We start from the raw sequence: 19401 nt of genomic DNA on the forward strand, positions 1-19401 counted from the left end.
CATTTTTACCTGAAAAAAAGAAAACAATAATTTTCACCTATATAATATTAAATATGAAAATATTACTCAGTATTTAAGGAACCTTTTAGTTCTTCATCAGGTAACTCAACACACTTCTTACTCTCTTTGTGGTGCTTCATATTTCCTACATTCAAAAACTTCTTTCCACATAAATCACAGGAGTATAGTTTTTCCCCTCCATGTGTTTTTATGTGAATTTTCAGGTTAAATTTTGCCTTGAAAGCTGCATCGCATAAATCACATTTGAAGGGACGCTCTGAAAATTGTAAAAGGTTAATAAACATTTAGGTAAACAATTACATGATTCAAATATGTACAAGCAATTCTTAAAAGGCCCAGGGGTGTATTCTGCTTGGGACCCCCTTCTAAAAGGGGGGGGGGGGGACATAAAAAATATGTTGGAGGGATGAAAAAAAAAGAGTTCTGAAATTTGTTTTCTCCATTTATCCCCATCCTTTGGGGAAAAATCGAAATATAGGTATGTGGGAGGGCAAATTATAAATAAAATAAATAGTAGGTACTAAAAATATTTTCCACTTTATCTCCCTTCTTATGGTAAAAACTAGGAAAGAAAAATAAATAAAACATTTTGTAGCTGGGAAAAAATGAATCTTTTGCAGAATATACCTACACACCTGTAAAAATAATTATCAAAAAAATTTACCGTTTGAATGAACTCTATAATGTTTCCTCAATTGTCTCGCATTGATAAATTCTTTGTCACATTTTTCGCACTTGTGATTCTTATCCCGTGGATTTGTATGACTTTCACGTCTGTGGGCTAGATACTGTTTTCTAGTCCTGTACAGACCCTCGCAAAAATCACAATGAAAAAATTCTTCTCCATTATGTTCTAATTTGTGCAGCTCTAAGTTTCTCACCATCATAAACTGTTGATCACATAGGTTGCATGAGAAATGTTTACAAACATGAGATTTTAGTTCCTTTTCGCCAACAAAGCTTCGTTTACAAGTGGTGCATTTTAGCTTTGTTGTTTGGCATATTTTGATATGGGCATACAGGCTTGTAGCTGTAAAATCTTTCCCACATAACTCGCAGACAACTTTCTTTCTAGGCTGGATGGATCCTATGTTACAACGGAATAAAAAAAATGATATTTGTTTAAAACTAAATGTTGAAGTAGCAATTTTAGAAAATCATAGATGTCAATGAATTTTAAACAAATAAAAATATTGCAATCACATGACATCTGTTGATATGGAAAAATCAAGATTATAATAAGAAATAACACAGAATTAAAGGTAAAGTTGCTTGGATATTTACAAACATTATTTACATAAACCATTTCCTTATTGTTTATTAAATATTGTGAAATCATGCAAATCTGTTGTATTTATTCATACCTGGATGAAAATCATTCATGTGCGTTTCATATTCTTCTTTCAGAGAAAAATTTGTACTGCACGTACTGCATCTGAACACCTTCTCTTCGTGGGTTTTCAAATGACTCTTGTATGAAACCCGTTTTACCCTTTTACCACAGATTTCACAAGGAACTCTTACCTATTTTTTAGAGGAAAAAATATTAAAAAGCTTTCAACAATAGAATGTTTGAACTCTTTAAGCAATAAAATTATTAGTATGTGGTAGAGATTATTTATGGTTTAATTAAAAACCTTTAGGTCCTTTTTCTTCAATTTGCATTGCCTAAACGAAACAACTATCGTCTAAATGTATTGTATTTATCTACCCTTTTGAATACATTTACGAAGATTTTTTTCATTTTCTAATAGACTTGATAAAACAATTCCAAAACTGAACACGTCCCAAAATAAGTTCAAAATTAACCCACTGAATAAAAGTGATCAAATACACATCGCCTCATATTTTGAAAAAAAAATATTTATTATAAAAAAAATAATATTTACTATCTTACCTTTTTCTCCTCATTACAATTATCTTCATGGCTTTTCAAATGCGTTTTATATCTAATTCTTTTTACCAATCTACCGCAAACTTCGCAATGGACTCGAATATTTTTCTTTTCTTCGTTTGACGCTTCGCGCGTTTCCTTGACTTCGCGTATTATGTGAGCTATCTTCTTGTTTTTAGATAGATCTAAATAAACCATAGATTCACTCTTAATCAATTACAAAAAATAAAAATGCATCCAAATCATAGAAAATTCAGTATTTATTTTATAAAACTTACAAAAATCTAGAATTATTAAAAACCAACAGAAAAAGCAAAATTTCATCAAATAATGAACAGACACACATACGTCCTACCACTTTAGCAGCCTAGCAGGTAAACTTCCAATTACTGAATAAAAAAACCTTCTTGGAGACCTCTACTAGGGTCAAAAATTCTATTTTTAATTGGTGAAGTAAAAACTTCAAAATAATAAGGTTGCCACATAAAATATCATTACCTACCAGTTTTAGTTTTTCTGTAAATCTTGGGATGAATTTCATGTTTGTGTGTTAATAGTTGTCTGTTTTCAAGAAAAGATTCACCACAGACTTTGCATTTTAATCTATCCTTGTCCTTTTCCTGTAATGAAGTTATACTTATTATATGCTAAATGTTAAAAATATCAAAACAACATTCATTGAAATGGAAGGATAAACGAACATTGACACTTGTAGAATGTCAAAACTGAATAGGTATGCAGAATACAATTATAGAAAATCTAAATAAAATTGTAATTAAATTGATTTAAAAACTACTAAAATAGAGGATACTGTTTAAGGACATACTTAAGTTTTTAGGACTTGTTTGTGCAGATGCTTCGCTTATAACATTGTACCTTGTTGTAATATGATGGATGAACGGACGGACTCACCCTAACTTTAGAAAAGCTTTACTTTTAATAAAAAATATTTTATAAAAATCATAAATACCTTTAAATTAGAATCAGCTAAAGATGTTCCATTACTATACTTAGTCTTCAAATGATCATATTTATCTGATTTGTTAACTGTACTATTTTTTACTTTGGAAGATTTTATACTGTCAGAGTTGAATTTCAAAGATTTTCTGAAGTCATTTTTAACATTTTCAGGCTCTTCTTTCAGATGATGCAGATTTATTTTTTTATCTATTTCAGCTGTGTCTTTTGCATCATCAGAAATATTACCCATACAAGCATTAGATAAAGGAGAATGATTATCAAAAATGTGACTTTCTAAATTTGTTGCGTCGTTAAATTTTTTATCACAGAAGATATAGTTCAAACTTTTAGAGGCATCTTTATGTTGAATATTATGAAAAGCTTTATGCTTTTTAAGGTAATTTTCTTCTTTGAAAGTTTTGAGGCAGGTATTGCAAACATATTGTTTTATTTCTTTAGAATATGAAGAAAATCTTTGTACTTTTCGGGTATCTTTAGAAAATAATAGCATCTTTCTGTGGAAAAAATCCTAGAATAAAGGGAAGATGATTATTTTAGAGATCCCTCGAAATCTGACGTTTTGTACATTTAGAAACAGACTTGAAAACTACCAAGGTATAATATAGCTTTCAATCAACAGGTTTTAAGGAAGCCCAATGGAAAAGACATCAAATCTTATTCTAGACTGTTAAAACACAACTGTATCTCTATTTGTTTCCCATTTAATAACACCAAACTATTAATTTCAACTCATAATCACATAGGAAATTATTACCCAAGTTGCCCTATCTTTAATAAAAAATATATACTTAATCAAAACTAAGTTTATGAAAGTTGTTAATATATTTTTAAAATTATATGTGACAAAAAATTATTCCCTACCTTAGAAGAAGTACCTAATATTGTTACATTTTTATTTTCTTCCTTCAAATTTTTATCACAATGTGCGTTGGCAACTTTGGTGGAACTATTATAAAGACTTGACACTTCTTGGAATATTAACTTGTCAATATTTTTGAGAACATGTTGTTCTTTTAAAACATTACTAAATCTTTCTTTAATTAAACTTGGTAAAGTTGGGTCTACTTTTTCTAAGCACCATAAAATTATCACATCTTCAAAAGTTGGAGAAATAATTTCATCCTCCATTAAGATTTCAGAGTCATTTATTTTATCACCCTTTTTCTTCAAGTTCTTAAAAATGGTTGCTTTAAATCTATGATAAAATGTGCTGAAGTTTTCACTATTAGTGTGTTTAGTGTCACAAATGTCGAAAATGTCTATTGCAGTTGTTTTGGAGCCCATTTTTCAAACATTTATTCTGAAAATATATTGTTGCTTATTAAAAATAACAATAAAATATACAATGAAAATGTAAAAAATATAGGTAACAATAATTTAAATTTCCAATTTCAGAACTATTGATAAGAACAATGATAAAAGACATCAAAATTAGTTTTCAACCCTATTTCTGAATAAATCTCCTTCAGAAACTCCGCACAATTTGGACTCTCTGTGCGACTTCAAGTTACCCGCCATGCGAAATCTCTTGTGACAACCATCACACCTGTGTGGCAGCTCATTGGAATGCATTTTCTTGTGAGTATGCAGGGAGCTGTTTGTGCGAAAAGTCAACCCACATTCTTTACATTTATATGGACGTTCACCTGAAAACAAAAAGGTAATTGGTCATGGGTATATATTCTGCAAAGATTATTTTTTTCCAGCTGCAAAAAATATTTCACCTACAAGGAGGAAAATGAAACATGATAATGAGGGGGGAAATCAATGAAGTAGCTAAGTCCCCTCAACCCTCCCAAAATGCATTGAGTTAATTCAAATTTTTTTTGTATATCATTTTATACATTATACAATATACATATGGTTCAGCTTACTTTACACTTTTTTTTCATTTTTTTTCCCCTACCTAACGTATTTTTCATTTTTTCCCTCTCACCTTAGCTGGGGATTCCATTTAATTGGTTCAAAAATCTGAAGTGTTATAAAAAAAGTTTATGAAATGAAAAAAGTTATAACCTGTATGTAATCGCATATGATTAATGAGACCAGTCTTTACAGCAAAATCTTTCGGGCACAATTCACACTCAAATCTCTTCATCTTGAAATGCATAAATCTTCTATGAGATCCTAGCAGCTTTTTCTTATCAAATAAAGCTTCACAAAGGTCGCACTGATGCATTGTTTCTCCATTATGTTCACGTTTGTGTAACTCTAAGTTCCGCCCTTGGATGAATTTCCTCTCGCAAATGTCACAAGAGTAATGTTTACAGACATGACTACCAAGATCTTTATCCGTTGTGAAAGTTCTAAAAATTTAACTTCCTTTAACATTTCTAAAAGAAAAAATGAAATAGAAATGTGGAGAGCCTTTCAGTTATAACTTCAAAAGAAATCAAATACATTTTTAGGGCCTGACATTGTAAATGTCATTAAGTTGAGTGAAGAGTAGATAAAGTCAAAACTACAGAAAGTACAGTTTTATAAATAGCAGCTTTTGAACACTAACAAGTAAAAGGAAACTCAACTGGATAATACTTATAAATATAGTTAAAAGAAAGCTATTCCTTGAGCAAGTAGAACACTTAAACTTTACTAGATGTATCTTCATGTGTTTTTTCAACCTGAGTTGGGTGACCAGTTTACCACATAATTCGCAAGGAGTGCGTGGCTCAGGGACTGATACAGACACATTGTGAATATTGAGCATATGAGCACTATAGGACTGCTTCAAATCAAACTTTATATCACACAAGTTGCAGGTAAAGTTTCTGTTATGATTCTTAAGGTGTAGATTCAGGTTTTCTACACTTTTTAAAACTTTGCCACATATTTCGCAGGAATTGTTTGTGGGGTGTAGTAACATATGGACAGATTTTTGGTGTGTCCTAAAAGATTGTATGTCATTAAATAACATATCACAATTTTTACATGGAATATTTGTTATACGTTTTGTTGCTATGTGGTTCTCTAATTCATTCTTATTATCTTCAGAAATGTTATTATGTATTTCTTTAAATTCAACTTGAGATTCTTGTTTGGGATTTATTTCTATGTATGTAGTTTCTTGTACTTCTTCATTGGTATCATTGATTTCATTTGTAATAATTGACGTTATCTTATACACTTTAATTTCATCCTCAACCATATTAGTTTTAGATTTATTTTCTACCATAAGTTCATTCTCATGATTTTTAATATGAATATAATATTCTTTACTATTAGCGAGAATTAAGTCACATTTCTTACATTTTATGTAAGTCCTGTGATGTTTATAAATATGATCAGTCAAGGATTTGCGAGTTTCAAAAGATTTTTCACAAATCTCACATTGACAGTGTTCTATTTTGTGTGTTTGTTTGTGTGCATAGAATCTTAATTTAGTTGTTAATATTTTGCCACATATGTTGCAAGAATATGATTCATTCTCTTCTTTATGATATCTTTGATGCCAACCTAAATGCTTTTCACTTTTAAATACTTTATCACAGATGGAGCATTTTGTGTTTTCTTTTGAATTTAATTTTTTTACTGTTTTTGGTCTGCCTCTTTTTTGCTTTCCTTGTTTAGTTTTCTTTTTAGTTTCTAATTTGATATTATCTACAAAAAAAACATCATCTTCATTTTCTCGCTCTAACCCATTTTCAGAGTGTGAAATATCGTCAACATCAAAAGAAATGATTTCATCACTAACCCCCTCTTTGATATCAAAATCAAGCAACATTGGAGTAACTTTAAATATGTCAGGTAACAAATGTTTCAGCTGGAGTGAATTTTCTTTCAATTGGCTACTAAATGTTTGTTTGACCTAAAATATGTTATATTCAGGTGAGAAAAGTTACACTAATGCACATTATTACAAGGACAATAATATCCATTTGATCAGCATAATAAAATACAGACAGACAGCCACAAACACAAGTGCAGTGCCTTACGTCTACAAAAAACATACATTCTAAACTTAGATTTGAATTAAAATGAAATAATCTTTTCCTCAGTTAGTACTAGTTATGTTGACTCAACCTTAAAAGAATTAAAATATGCTTAATTAAATCAAAAAGATCTTCTATACTGCAGCTATATCTAAAAAAAACTTATAGTATAAAATCTATTGTACCTGAGAGGGAAGATCAGGGGATATCTTTTCTAAGCACCAGACTAAAATCAAATCATCCAAACTAGGAGATATAATTTCATCATCGAGAACACCAATTTTCTTCTGTCCTAAAACAGAAAATCAAGGTTTTGTATAGAAAAGAGCATTCAAAAAGATGATTGATAAAAAAGTGATATCTGGACAAGGATAAAGCAGCCCAAGAAAGTCTTAAGTAGTTATGAACAATGAGGCGCATAAAAAATTATTCATGTTTATCATTTTATAACATAATTCGAATATTATTACGTAATACATACTTACAACCCCCCCCCCCCCCTTCACTATTCTCACCTTCTAAAACCGATCTGTGTTAACCAATGGTCATATGATAATCACAAAGAAGAATTAATATTAAGAAATAACAAATGTGTAGTTATAAAGCCCACAAATTGAATAAATTACCTTGAATTTTTAGAAATCCGTGAACCATAGACTTAAATTTTTCATAAAACTGAAACATATCTTCTGTAGGCGTGTATTTGAAATCACCAAAGTCAAAAATAGTTTCTATATTCAAATAATTTATCTCTTCTGTTTTATCCATTTTTATGCTAGAAATTCAGACTTTAAACAATCTTCTAAAACATTTTGTTCTGAAAAAATTACAGTTCATATATTCTAAGCATATTTTTTTTTCAGGTACAGTTCTGACACATAACAAAGATATTGGGTACTTTTTAAAAACAAATATATAATTTATTTACTCATGTTCCATCCTCCCAGTGTATGAAAATACTTTAATAGAAGATTTAAACAATTCTTTCTCGTCAACTCCGCATAATTTTGTTTCTTTGTGGGTTTTTAATAAGCTCAATGTTCTGAATTTCTGACCACAGCAATCGCAACTGAAAAAAAAACACTTTTTGAATGGTAACACGATGGTAACATTGGAAGAAAAGAAAAGTATTTATTGGTTTATTATTACTTGAATCTTACACTAGATCATCATGTTTTCTAATAAAGTGAAACTTGTAGTGGGCTATAATAACAAATCCCTCCCTCCACCTCCTTTAATCCATTCCCTCCCCTCTAAATGGATAAGCGAACCAATAAATGATGGAGGAAATAGCAATCTATATTGACGACAATTTTCCCCTGTAATAATATATATGTATATTCTATTTCCATTATAAAATAGTACGACGTACTCATGACTTAACAAATATATTAAATGCATCAAAAAATGTTATTTTAAATGGGAGATTGATATTTTGGCTTACCTATGAGGTAGAGAGTTGGTATGCATTTTACTGTGTGTATACAGTGCACCCCTCTGCCTAAATGTTTGTCCACATTCCTCACATTTGAATGGACGTTCCCCTAAATAATATTGAATTCAAACAATAATAAAAGCAATGATGATAACATACTTAAAAGCGAAGATCTAAAAACGAACAAACATTAATAAGTTGAGTGTCAGAACTGAATAAGCAGAATATAAATGTATTAGTCGAAACAAAATTGTAAGCAAAGAGATTTCTTTTTGGATCAAATTAATATGTAGAAATTATAATATACTGACTCACCTGTATGAATTCGTATGTGATTATTCAGACCACTCTTTACAGCAAATTCTTTATCGCAGAAATCACAACTATGTCTCTTCACACCCAAGTGAGAAAACCTTTTGTGCTCATTCAACCGTTTTCTTTTCGGAAACAACGATTCGCACAAATCACACTGAAACATAACAACTCCTTCATGTTCCTTTTTGTGTGCCTTCAGAGTGAGACTTTTAATAAACTTTTTATCGCATAAATCACAAGAGTAATGTTTACAAATATGTGATTCCATTTGTTCTGCTGTGCTGAAAGATCTCTCACACACGGCACAGCGATATTGATTCCAGTTCACTGAATGTATTCTTAGGTGGCTTTTTAGGAGATTGTGATTTTTAAACATTTTCCCGCAGACTTCACACGGGAAAAATTTTTCATTTTCATCCTTTTTATGCTTCTCATTCATATGATTACTTAGGAGTCGTTTAGTTTCAAATTTTTCATTACAAATAGAACATGCTGAAGTATCAATGTCGTGTCGCTGTTTGTGAATTTTCAGGGTTGATGCATCAAAGAACTGTTTGTTGCACATGTCACATGAATGATTTTTTACTCTTGGATGTACTATGATTTTTGATGATCGAAGAATTTTATCAGTTTTTCTTGCTTCTTCTACGAAAAGAATAATCATTAGCCTATAAAATTTTTATTATCATACTTTCTTTAAAAAAGAATTTTATATCCACCTAACGCTTTTACTTCATAAAGCCTTCTTTTAAAGAAGACAAATAGGTTAAAAATGAGGTATTTTTGCGAGAAATATTTTTGAAATTTTTTTTTCTCGAATGATTCATATTTGTCTAATTTTTCCATAATAGGAAAAAGAAAATTCAGTGTTTTTTAGTTCAGCCGCCATTTATAAGTCCAAAAATCCGCGAAAAAATGTCCCCCTTAATTACGCAATACTTGTAGAGCAGATTCGCTACTAAACATTTACCTTTCTCTAAATCATCTGACTTTGGTTGGTTAGTGGTGGAATCAAGAATCATTTGATTATCAATCTCCATCTCAATGTCATCTTTTATATCAATAGGTTCAATGTTCTCTAAATGGTCAGGGGTAAAAGAAAAAGTAATATGTGTTTGATTTCTGGATCAATTATTGGTTAGCCTAATGCTTATTTTCGCTGCTGCGCTATTAACGTAGATAATCAAGTTCCAAGACAAACGAACGAGTGACAAACATCGGAGTGGACAAACGCAGGAGTGACTAAATATTAAGTTAAAGATTAGGTTAAATTAAGATATTAAAATACAAATAAGCCCCTCACAGGGGTAAGGCATTTAAAAAACCTATAAGATGTTTAAAATGGGTTAGGTTAGGTTAAGTGTCCTCTCCGACGTTTGTCACTCCTGCGTTTTGTGCTTAGACCGATAATCATATAATTCAGTTTTTAGGGAAAACTACATTTAGTACATTTTACTGTTTCCTTTAACCCTGCCTAAGACGGTTTTATTTACATTCTCATTCTTGTGTGTTTTAACATGTACATCAAACGATTTTGTAGTTGAAAATGTCTCGCTACAAACTCCGCATTGCAATGTTATCTTGTGCATTCGGTACCTGAATTTTAGTCAAATAAAGCTGCGCGTCATAACCCATAACTTAAAAACAGATAGTTCCAAGAAGTGCATTTAGGTAGATAAGGTACTTAAAATAATGTTGCTTCTAATGTTCCCTTTTAATCTAGATCAGTAATAATATAATAGATTATAGAAAAAAAACTTTTAGCACGGGGTTTTGAGTCAAATAAGAAGTGCAATAATAGATAGTTACCTAATCAAAGTTACTTCTAAAGATATAAGAATAGAATAGAATAGAATAGAATTTATTAACTAATGCAATACATTTAAATTATTAAATATACATATAAAATCATATTTTAAAAATTGCATAGCAAGGAGTAATTAAGCCTTGGAGTAGGCCGTAAATTTACCCCTTTAATTGATTTCATTTATCATTTTATTTATAGCCAGAAATTACAAAAATTATTTATTATATAAAGATATTTACACGAATTTAATAGATCAATAATTAAGTGGGTTGACTAAATAACTATTTACAGTTACAGAAGTTGGTACAGATTTTATTTCTTACAGGAAAAGCATTTTCTTTTGTTGCAATGAAATGATTTATAATTTAAAAGATAATCTTTTTTAATCATGGACAATGATTTCTTTACAGAGTCTGAAAGCCTTATTTCATTTCTCAAGTTATTCCAAAGTTTTGGAAATGACACTGCTGGAAAATATTCAAGATGTTTTGTTTTAGGTATACTTATCAGTAACTTTTTTGATCTCTGAGAAGAAAGAACTTTAAACATGTTATCAAAGCTTTCTGGGAGTTTCTTATGAAAAAATTTACTTATAAAATTTAAAATGTTTAAATTTACCAAATCATCAAATTTTAAGATTTTAGATTGTCCAAACAAAATTTCAGTGTGTGCATTATAATTAGCACCTACAATAATCCTTATTGCCCTTTTTTGGTGTTTTCTTATTTGATCAATATCTTTACTTTTAGAGAGACCCCATGTGATATTAGAATAATTTAAGTGAGGCAAAATCATTGAGGAATAAATCGTTTTCAAAGTTTTTGATGGGAGAACATTTTTTATTTGATTTAATGCATATAGAGAACTAGAAACTTTGTTTTTTACCATTTTTGTATGCTCATTCCAATTGAGAAATTCATCAAGATGTACCCCAACAAATTTAAAAGACTTTGTTTCATTTTCATTGCTGATTCTCTCAACTTCCTCCCCATTAATGAAGATTCTAAAGTTATTATTGACAGGTTGCATACTGCTAAGTCTGAAGACCATGTATTTTGTTTTAGATACATTTAAAGAAAGTTTATTTGCCCTAAACCATACTGATGCCTTATCTAATTCTTCATTTAATGATGTTTTTATGGTTTCTAAATTACTTGAGGTTTTACAAAATATTGTGTCATCTGCAAAAAGGCTACAAAATAAGGTTGTTGAATTTGGAAGGTCGTTTATATACAACAAGAACAAAATTGGTCCAATGACAGAGCCCTGTGGTACTCCATGGGTTAATACTTTTTCTTTGGACTTTACACCATTTATTTCAACATACTGTTTTCTATTAGTTAGATAATTTTCAAACCATTTTGCAGATACACCTTTAAAACCATAGTGTTTTAGTTTGGATAGTAAAGGCTGTTAAACAAATTACAAGAAAATTTCAGGTAAATCGTATAGCAATAAATGAAACAACAAGGCCCACTAAAATGAATTGCCTAATTGGCGAAAGACACATTTTTAAAAGCGAAGCTTTTCTATAATTATTAAAAGCGAAGCTTTTCTATAATTAGGGTAGGTCCGTCCGTACGTCCGTCCGTCCGTAACGGATAGCTCTTTTCGTTAATTTAGGCATGTTAGAATTGTCCTATCGATTTCAAATTTTTCATGGTGATTCCTTTAATAGTTGGCTACGATTTAGAAAGCGTAGCAACTCTATAATCATCACCAAAATGTCCGTACGTCCATTTTAAACATGTTGATTTTTTACTTTTTATAACAACAAATTTTTATGTGATCTAATCATCCGATTGATCTGATTTTTGGTATATTGATTCCTGGGACAACAAATTATAATGTAATAGCGAAGCAACTCTATAATCAAGTCCTAAAAATGTAAGTATGTTCAAAACATTATCCTGTATCAAGTAGTTTTTCTACAAATTTACTTACAATTTTGCTTCGACTCTTTCGATACTTTTATATTCTGATTATTCAGTTCAGACACTAGACAAGTGTTAATGTCCGTTTGTCCTACCATTTCAGTGCTTCGCTTTTATGGATGTTGTCATCCTTGTTAAGTTACATATACCTAACATAAGACTATGCAGTATGCATTAAGTCTGAATATCTTTAACGCTCTCGGCAGAAAATTAAACTTATTTCAAATAAATGTCTCAAAAATGAAAATAAAATAAGGATCACTTATTTCTTTACTTTAAAAAATAATAAGGGGGGGGGGGCGTAATGACATTTATTCGTAATCCGTGAGCAAAATGGTCTTAATATTTAGCTAGACCCTTCAAACTTGGTATATAAGCCTAGTCCTATAGGTATTACATCTAAATGGTAAAAAAATCCAAAAATTTTTATTTTAAGGTTAGGTTAGGTAAGAAAAACCCTGCGGAAATGGGGTTTTTAGGCTTTTTTGGTCTATTTTGATGTGGAAACTTACCTTAAATTGTTTTTTCTTAGGGTTTTAACTTAAATACACTGTATCTATTCATATGGACTTTATTTAAGATGATTCAGTAAGTCGGGGACCGACCCCAGGGGGCTAGGTGGGTGGCCCGCAGGGGTTAAGTGCATTTTTCCCAATACATATGTTGTGATACATCTAATTATAGGTTTTTTAGGTCAAGGAACTCAAATTCAGAGCTAATATAAGCATTAGATTAATCTAAAGCTAGCCCCATCGGGCTAGGTTGGTGGCCCGCAGGGGTTAAGTTAATTTTTTTTAATATATATCTTGTTATATATCAAAATATAGGTTTTTTAGGTCAAGAAACTCAAATTCTGAGCGAAAATTAACATTAGACTAACCTGAAGCTAACCCCCCCCCCCCCCCGGGCTAGGTTGGTTTTCTGCAGGGCTTAAGAGCATTTACCTAACCTAACCTAGAAACTTACTTATATTTTTACATGTTTTTTCTTGAATAAACTTTGTCTATTAATGAGGACTTTATTTAAGATAATCCAGCAAGTCGGGAACCGACCCCAGCGGGCTAGGTTGGTGGCCCGCAGGGGTTAAGGGCATTTTTCCCAATATATATGTTGGGATATATCTAATTATAAGTTTTTTAGGTCAGTTAAATCAAATTTAGAACTAGAATTAGCATAAGGCTAATCTGAAGCTAGCCCCAGCGGGCTAGGTCGGTGGCCCGCAGGGGTTAAATGCATTATTTTCCAATATACATCTTGTTATATATCAAAATATAGGTTTTTAAGGTCAAGAAACTCAAATTCAGAGCTAAAATTAGCATAAGTCTTACCTGAAGCTAACCCCCGCGGGCTAGGTAGATCTTCTGCAGGGCTTAAGTGCATTTTACCTAACTTAACCTAGAAACTTATTTATTTTTTGGTTTTTTCCTTGAATGTACTGTGTCTATGAATGAGGACATTATTTTAGATGATCCAGCAAGTTGTGGACCTCCTTGGGTCAGCCTCCTGTATGAAGAATCTTTTAAGTGATGGCTTTAGGACTGAACACTGTGTATCTAAGTAAAACCTAGCCCGCCTGGGTCAGTCCCCGACTTGCTAGATCATCTTAAATAATGTTCTCATTAACAGTTTATTCAATTAAAAAATCTTCAAAAAAGTAAGATTCTAGGTTAGGTTTGGTAAAATGCATTAAAGCCTTGCAGGCAACCCACCTAGCCCGCAGGGGCTAGCTTCAGATTAGTCTGATTCTATTATTAGCTCTAAATTTGAATTTGAATGTTCTCATAAATAGACACAGTTTATTCCAGAAAAAAACCCTAAAAAAACAAGTAAGGTTCCAGGTCAGGTTAGGTAAAATGCACTTAAGACTTGCAGGAAACCCACCTAGCCCGCTGGGGCTAGCTTCAGATTAGTCTGATCCTTTTATTAGCTGTAAATTTGAGTTTCTTGAACTAAAAAACTTATGAGTTGATGTATGATAACACATACTTTTTCTAAAAAAGGCATTTAACCCCTACGGGCCACCCACCTAGCCCGCTGGGGTCGGTCTTCGACTTGCTGGATCATCTGAAATAATGTCCAGTGTATTTAAGTTAAAACCCTAAGAAAAAACAATTTAAGTAAGTTTCCACATCAAAATAGACCAAAAAAAGCCTAAAAACCCCATTTCCCATTATTCGAGAAAAAAAAACCTAAAAAAAAATATTGAATGTAAGTTTCTAGGTTAGGTTAGGTAAAATGCACTTTAGCCCAGTGGGCAACCCAACTAGCCCGCTGGGGTTAGCTTCAGATTATTCTAATGCTTACTTTAGCTCTGAATTTGAGTTCTTGACCTTAAAAACCTATATTTTGATATATCCCAAGATGTATTTTGGAAAATAATGCACTTAACCCCTACAGACACAGTTTATTCAAGAAAAAAAACCTGTAAAAAAATAAGTAAGTTTCTAGGTTAGGTTAGGTAAATGCTCTTAAGCCCTGCAGAAAACCAACCTAGCCATCTGAGGTCGGTTCCCGACTTGCTGGATTATCTTAAATAAAGTCCTCATTAATAGGCAAAGTTTATTAAAAAAACAAGTAAAAATATAAGTAAGTTTCTAGGTTAGGTTAGGTAAATGCTCTTAAGCCCTGCAGAAAACCAATCTAGCCCGGGGGGGTTAGCTAATGCTAATTTTCGCTCAGAATTTGAGTTTCTTGACCTAAAAAACCTATATTTTGATATATAACAAGATATATATTGGAAAAAATGCACTTAACCCCTGCGGGCCACCAACCTAGCCCGCTTGGGGTCGGTTCCGACTTGCTTGATTATCTTAAATAAAGTCTTCGTAAATAGACAAAGTTTATAAAAAAAACATTTAAAAATATAAGTAAGTTTCTAGGTTAGGTTAGGTAAATGCTCTTAAGCCCTGCAAAAACCAATCTAGCCGGGGGGGGGGGGGGGTTAGCTTCAGGTTAGTCTAATGCTAATTTTCGCTTAGAATTTGAGTTTCTTAGCCTAAAAAACCTATATTTTGATATATAACATGATATATATTGGAAAAAATGCACTTAACCCCTGCGGGCCAACAACCTAGCCCGCTGGGGCTACCTTCAGATTAGTCTAATGCTTAATTTAGCTCTAAATTTGAGTTCCTTGACCTAAAAAACCTATAATTAGATGTATCACAACATATGTATTGGGAAAAAGGCACTTAACCCCTGCGGTCCACCCACCTAGCCCCCTGGGGTCGGTCCCCGACTTGCTGAATCATCTTAAATAAAGTCCATATGAATAGATACAGTGTATTTAAGTTAAAACCCTAAGAAAAAACAATTTAAGGTAAGTTTCCCCATCAAAATAGACCAAAAAAAGCCTAAAACCCCATTTCCGCAGGGTTTTTCTTACCTAACCTAACCTTAAAATAAAATTTTTTAGATTTTTTTGCCATTTAGATGTAATACCTATAGGACTAGGCTTATATACCAAGTTTGAAGGGTCTAGCTAAATTTTAAGACCATTTTGCTCACGGATTACGAATAAATGTCATTACGCCCCCCCCCCTTTACTAAAAATCCTGATTGAATTGTTTACCAAGATCTAAATATAATAGGTAGAAATCAACACCAAAAATTCATTTTGAAAAGAAACTTACTTGTGTGCATAAAGATTCCTCTTTCCAATGAAAGTTTTATTGCAAAAATCACAAACACAACTTTCTACAAGAACACCCTCTTGACTTGGTTCACTAAAATCTTTATCATCGTTCAACAAATCACGAGAATCATTATCTAGTAATTCATTACATTCATCAATATGTTCTGCATTGATGTGAGAACTTTTTTCATTTTCCGTTTTGAATGTTTTTAGACAAAAAGCACATTCAATGTTTGGTTGTTTGTGTAATTTTTGTTGGTGAAGTTTCAATTTTTGTTTTGTTGAAAATACTTGAAAGCATAAATCACATTTCCATTTTTTCTTGATTTTCGGTACCTACAAATATTGAAGGATTAGAAACAATTCCAGGGATCTAAAGGTATAAGACAATGGCTGATAAATTGATATCCCCAATGAAGATACAATAAAATTAACCTTTCTTTAGATTACAATTAGTGGTTGAATCCTTTGGAAACGTAACTTAATGAACCAATCAATCAAAATTAAATTAAAGTCAACAAAGTTTTTAAGCCAACGGATAAGAAAAAGTGATTTTAAAACTTTGGGGACTAGTGTTATAAACAGCCCAATGTCCTCTTTCCCCTTGATATATTTCTAAGTTTGCTTTACGAGAATTATACAGGGTGTTTTTTATTAATAGGACAAAAGTATTGCTTAATATAACCCACTTGCCATTGACAGAAATTAATAATCTATATCTTATTTCTTTATTGGGTTGGGGCAATTTGTATAAGAAAAAATATTTAGCGATTTTCAACAAATTATGCCTTAAAACCGGTTTTTCCAAAGTACCTACTTTTGGAAGATTTTTGGATCATGACCAATTTAAAGAGTGTGGAAAAATACGTGCATTTAAAAAAAAATCAAATTTCGCGGCTTTTGTTAATAGTAGAAAAATGTTTTGCATACCGTTAGAATTGTCATAAACTCTAGTTTTTGGAAATATATATATACGTTGGAAAATGTGAGAAAGGTTAAAAAGTTTTATGTGAGTTGGGACATTTTACCACGTAGCTCCTAAACTATACGTAGCACAGGAATATTTCTTAAACACCCAAAAAACTAGAGTTTATGACGATTCTAACAATATGCATAACATTTTTCTACTATTAACACAAGCCGCGCAATTAAAAAAATACGCATTTTTGCACACTCTTTAAATTGGCCATGATCCAAAATAGGTACTTTGGAAAATCCGGTTTTTAAGGCATAATTTGTTGAAAATCGCAAAGTATTTTTTTCTTATACAAATTGCCCCAACCCAATAAAGAAATTAAGATATAGACTATTAATTTCTGTCAATGGCAAGTGGGTTATATTAAGCAATATTTTTGTCCTTTTAAAAAAACACCCTGTATATAAGGACTTAATTTATATTTTTTTTACAAATTAAGAAAAAACTTACTCTCTTATTAGTTTCTTCTTTTGCATTATCACAAATTTCATCATTTTGAACAATATCATTCTGATCATTAACTTTGATGTTTTCAAGTATTTCAGGAATAACAAGAAATATTTCTGATTGTAAATCTTTCAAAGTTACACTTCCCTGCAATTTATCCTTAAAAGTTTGTTTCACAAGTTCTGGCAAATCAGGATCAATTTTTTCCAAACACCAGAGCACGATAATTTCTTCAAAAGTTGGAGAAAATATTTCATCCTCCAAAAGTTCCCCATTCAAAAATTCTACAACATCTCCTTTCTTTTTTAGTTGAGCAAAGATTGTTGCTCGAAATTTTAGATAATATAAATGATAATAATCCTTATTATTTTCATTTATCACAAATTTGCTGATGTTGAAAATATCCACAGGATTTCTTTGGCTACAATGGATTTCAAACAAATAACTCATGATCCACTGAAAGCTGGTGCTTAATTCAAATATTTCTTCCCGACCACTTTGGTTGTTCAGATGATAAATAAATTCCAAGAGTTCTTTGAGTTGATTATTTCTCTCAGATAAAAGTTTATCATCATTGATTTTTAGGGTATCTGTTTCTGGCATTACTTTGACGGGATCCTAAAAACTCACAGTTCATTTGTATTCTATGCATCTTACCTGTGCATTATAGCAAGGATCACTCCATAACTCATTTACAATGTTCGAAAATTTAAATGCTGCGCTACTAGTAGATATGAATGTCGTGTATGCTTAATCTTTAAAATTTATCAACTTGCTACACCAATTATGGGTATTATCGATTTTTAAAACTTTAAGATTACAAAAAATTGTGTCATGGCATTTTAAAACACCAAAAATATGCACAAAAAAGATATATCTTTTTTCCACCACTTTCTGGGTGGAAGGGTTTATTCAGTAATTAGCGGTAGAATTAGGAACTTATTTTAATTAATTCGAGATTTTGTGAATATATTTTGGATTAAATATGAAAGCAAACCTGTTTGCTTAAGGCTTGGATACACTGTCCATTACTAGATATCGCTCCAGGAGTCCACAGACTGTAGAGGCCTCCAGTTAAGTACAGATCATATTTCTGAAACATAATTTACATTATTTCGGGTTTTAATTGTTAAACGTACAATAGTAGAGTACTCTTACTTATATAAATGCGTCAAGGAAGTCAAATAAAGTGTTCTAAAGGTTTTTAAGGGGGGGGGGGGGGGGGCGAAAGTGACACTTTTTGAAACCAAAACTAAAAGTCAAAGGAACTCAACTAAAAAAAATAGTTACAGGTCTGACATTTTGCATGGCAGTTGCTTTATAGGGGTACAATATGGAACTGTGAAGAAACGGCGGCGCAACCGCCGAAAACCGCAGAGAAAAGGCAAAAAAAAATCGGCGGGAAACTGCGGTTTTCGGCGGTTGCGCCGCCGTTTCTTCACAGTTCCATATTGTACCCCTAAAAAGCAACTGCCATGCAAAATCTCAGACCTGTAACTCTTTTTTTAGTTGAGTTCCTTTGTTGACTTTTAGTTTTGGTTTCAAAAAGTGTCACTTTCGCCTCCCCCCTTTTAATCATCAAAAACTACATAAATCATTCTAAATGTGAAAAAAAGGATAAAAATAGAACAAATAGCAGCATTCGATTAATTTTTTGCTATCAAAATGAAGCAATTACCAAACCAAAGGTAAAAAATTGACGAGCAGCTTCGCTGTTAAAAGTTAAGTATTACCTTTTCTCCTTTAAGATAGGATAACAAATCATGTTTCCACAAATCAAACTCTTGAGAAGAAATTCTCCCATGTGGTAGATTTTGAGGAATGTAGAGGGATAAATTATCTTCTAGATCAGCTGTTTCCGGAACAAAGGGGATCATACCAGCCAGGGGTATACTTGCCAGAGTCGTGGGGTCTATTATGACACTCATGATTTATGGGAATTTTCACAACAAAAACAAATATTTTTTTTTCTCATTTATTTCTGAAAATAGAAAATTATTTATAGATTCTTTGTACATATATCATTTA

At 31.6% G+C, this 19401-nt stretch overlaps 2 protein-coding genes across 2 annotated transcripts; both read right to left on the reverse strand.

The window, feature by feature from the left end:
• Positions 1-61: 61 nt before the first annotated feature.
• On the reverse strand, positions 62-6541 carry LOC145314439 (uncharacterized). The gene is made up of 8 exons (XM_080154333.1): positions 4913-6541; positions 3758-4542; positions 2886-3404; positions 2418-2535; positions 1919-2100; positions 1386-1545; positions 686-1108; positions 62-277 (listed from the first exon to the last, which is right to left on the reverse strand). Exons 2-8 carry the CDS (start codon positions 4178-4180, stop codon positions 63-65), a joined length of 2040 nt encoding a protein of 679 aa, XP_080010459.1. The 5' UTR covers positions 4181-4542; positions 4913-6541; the 3' UTR covers position 62.
• Positions 6542-7635: 1094 nt separating this feature from the next.
• Positions 7636-19384, reverse strand: LOC145314437 (uncharacterized). Its single transcript, XM_080154331.1, has 9 exons — positions 19107-19384; positions 18371-18466; positions 17377-17991; positions 15949-16286; positions 10050-10171; positions 9546-9653; positions 8576-9220; positions 8270-8369; positions 7636-7894 (listed from the first exon to the last, which is right to left on the reverse strand). Exons 1-9 carry the CDS (start codon positions 19299-19301, stop codon positions 7750-7752), a joined length of 2364 nt encoding a protein of 787 aa, XP_080010457.1. The 5' UTR covers positions 19302-19384; the 3' UTR covers positions 7636-7749.
• Positions 19385-19401: the final 17 nt, after the last annotated feature.

This window comes from Acartia tonsa, chromosome 3, assembly GCF_053477335.1.
Source record: "Acartia tonsa isolate MP-2025a chromosome 3, ASM5347733v1, whole genome shotgun sequence".
Taxonomy (NCBI): Eukaryota; Metazoa; Arthropoda; class Copepoda; order Calanoida; family Acartiidae; genus Acartia; species Acartia tonsa.

Bases quoted from the DNA above. Each gene is read 5' to 3' on its own strand.
- LOC145314437 (XM_080154331.1), bottom strand. From the start codon at position 19,301: ATGAGTGTCATAATAGACCCCACGACTCTGGCAAGTATACCCCTGGCT. The intron at 9,654-10,049 runs GCAGGGTTAAAG...CTGACCATTTAG, and splicing joins TGTAAATAAAACCGTCTTAG to AGAACATTGAACCTATTGAT. The intron at 8,370-8,575 runs GTGAGTCAGTAT...AATATTATTTAG, and splicing joins TCACATACGAATTCATACAG to GGGAACGTCCATTCAAATGT.
- LOC145314439 (XM_080154333.1), bottom strand. From the start codon at position 4,180: ATGGGCTCCAAAACAACTGCAATAGACATTTTCGACATTTGTGACACT. The intron at 3,405-3,757 runs GTAGGGAATAAT...CCTTTATTCTAG, and splicing joins TATTAGGTACTTCTTCTAAG to GATTTTTTCCACAGAAAGAT. The intron at 278-685 runs GTAAATTTTTTT...TACAATTTTCAG, and splicing joins TTATAGAGTTCATTCAAACG to AGCGTCCCTTCAAATGTGAT.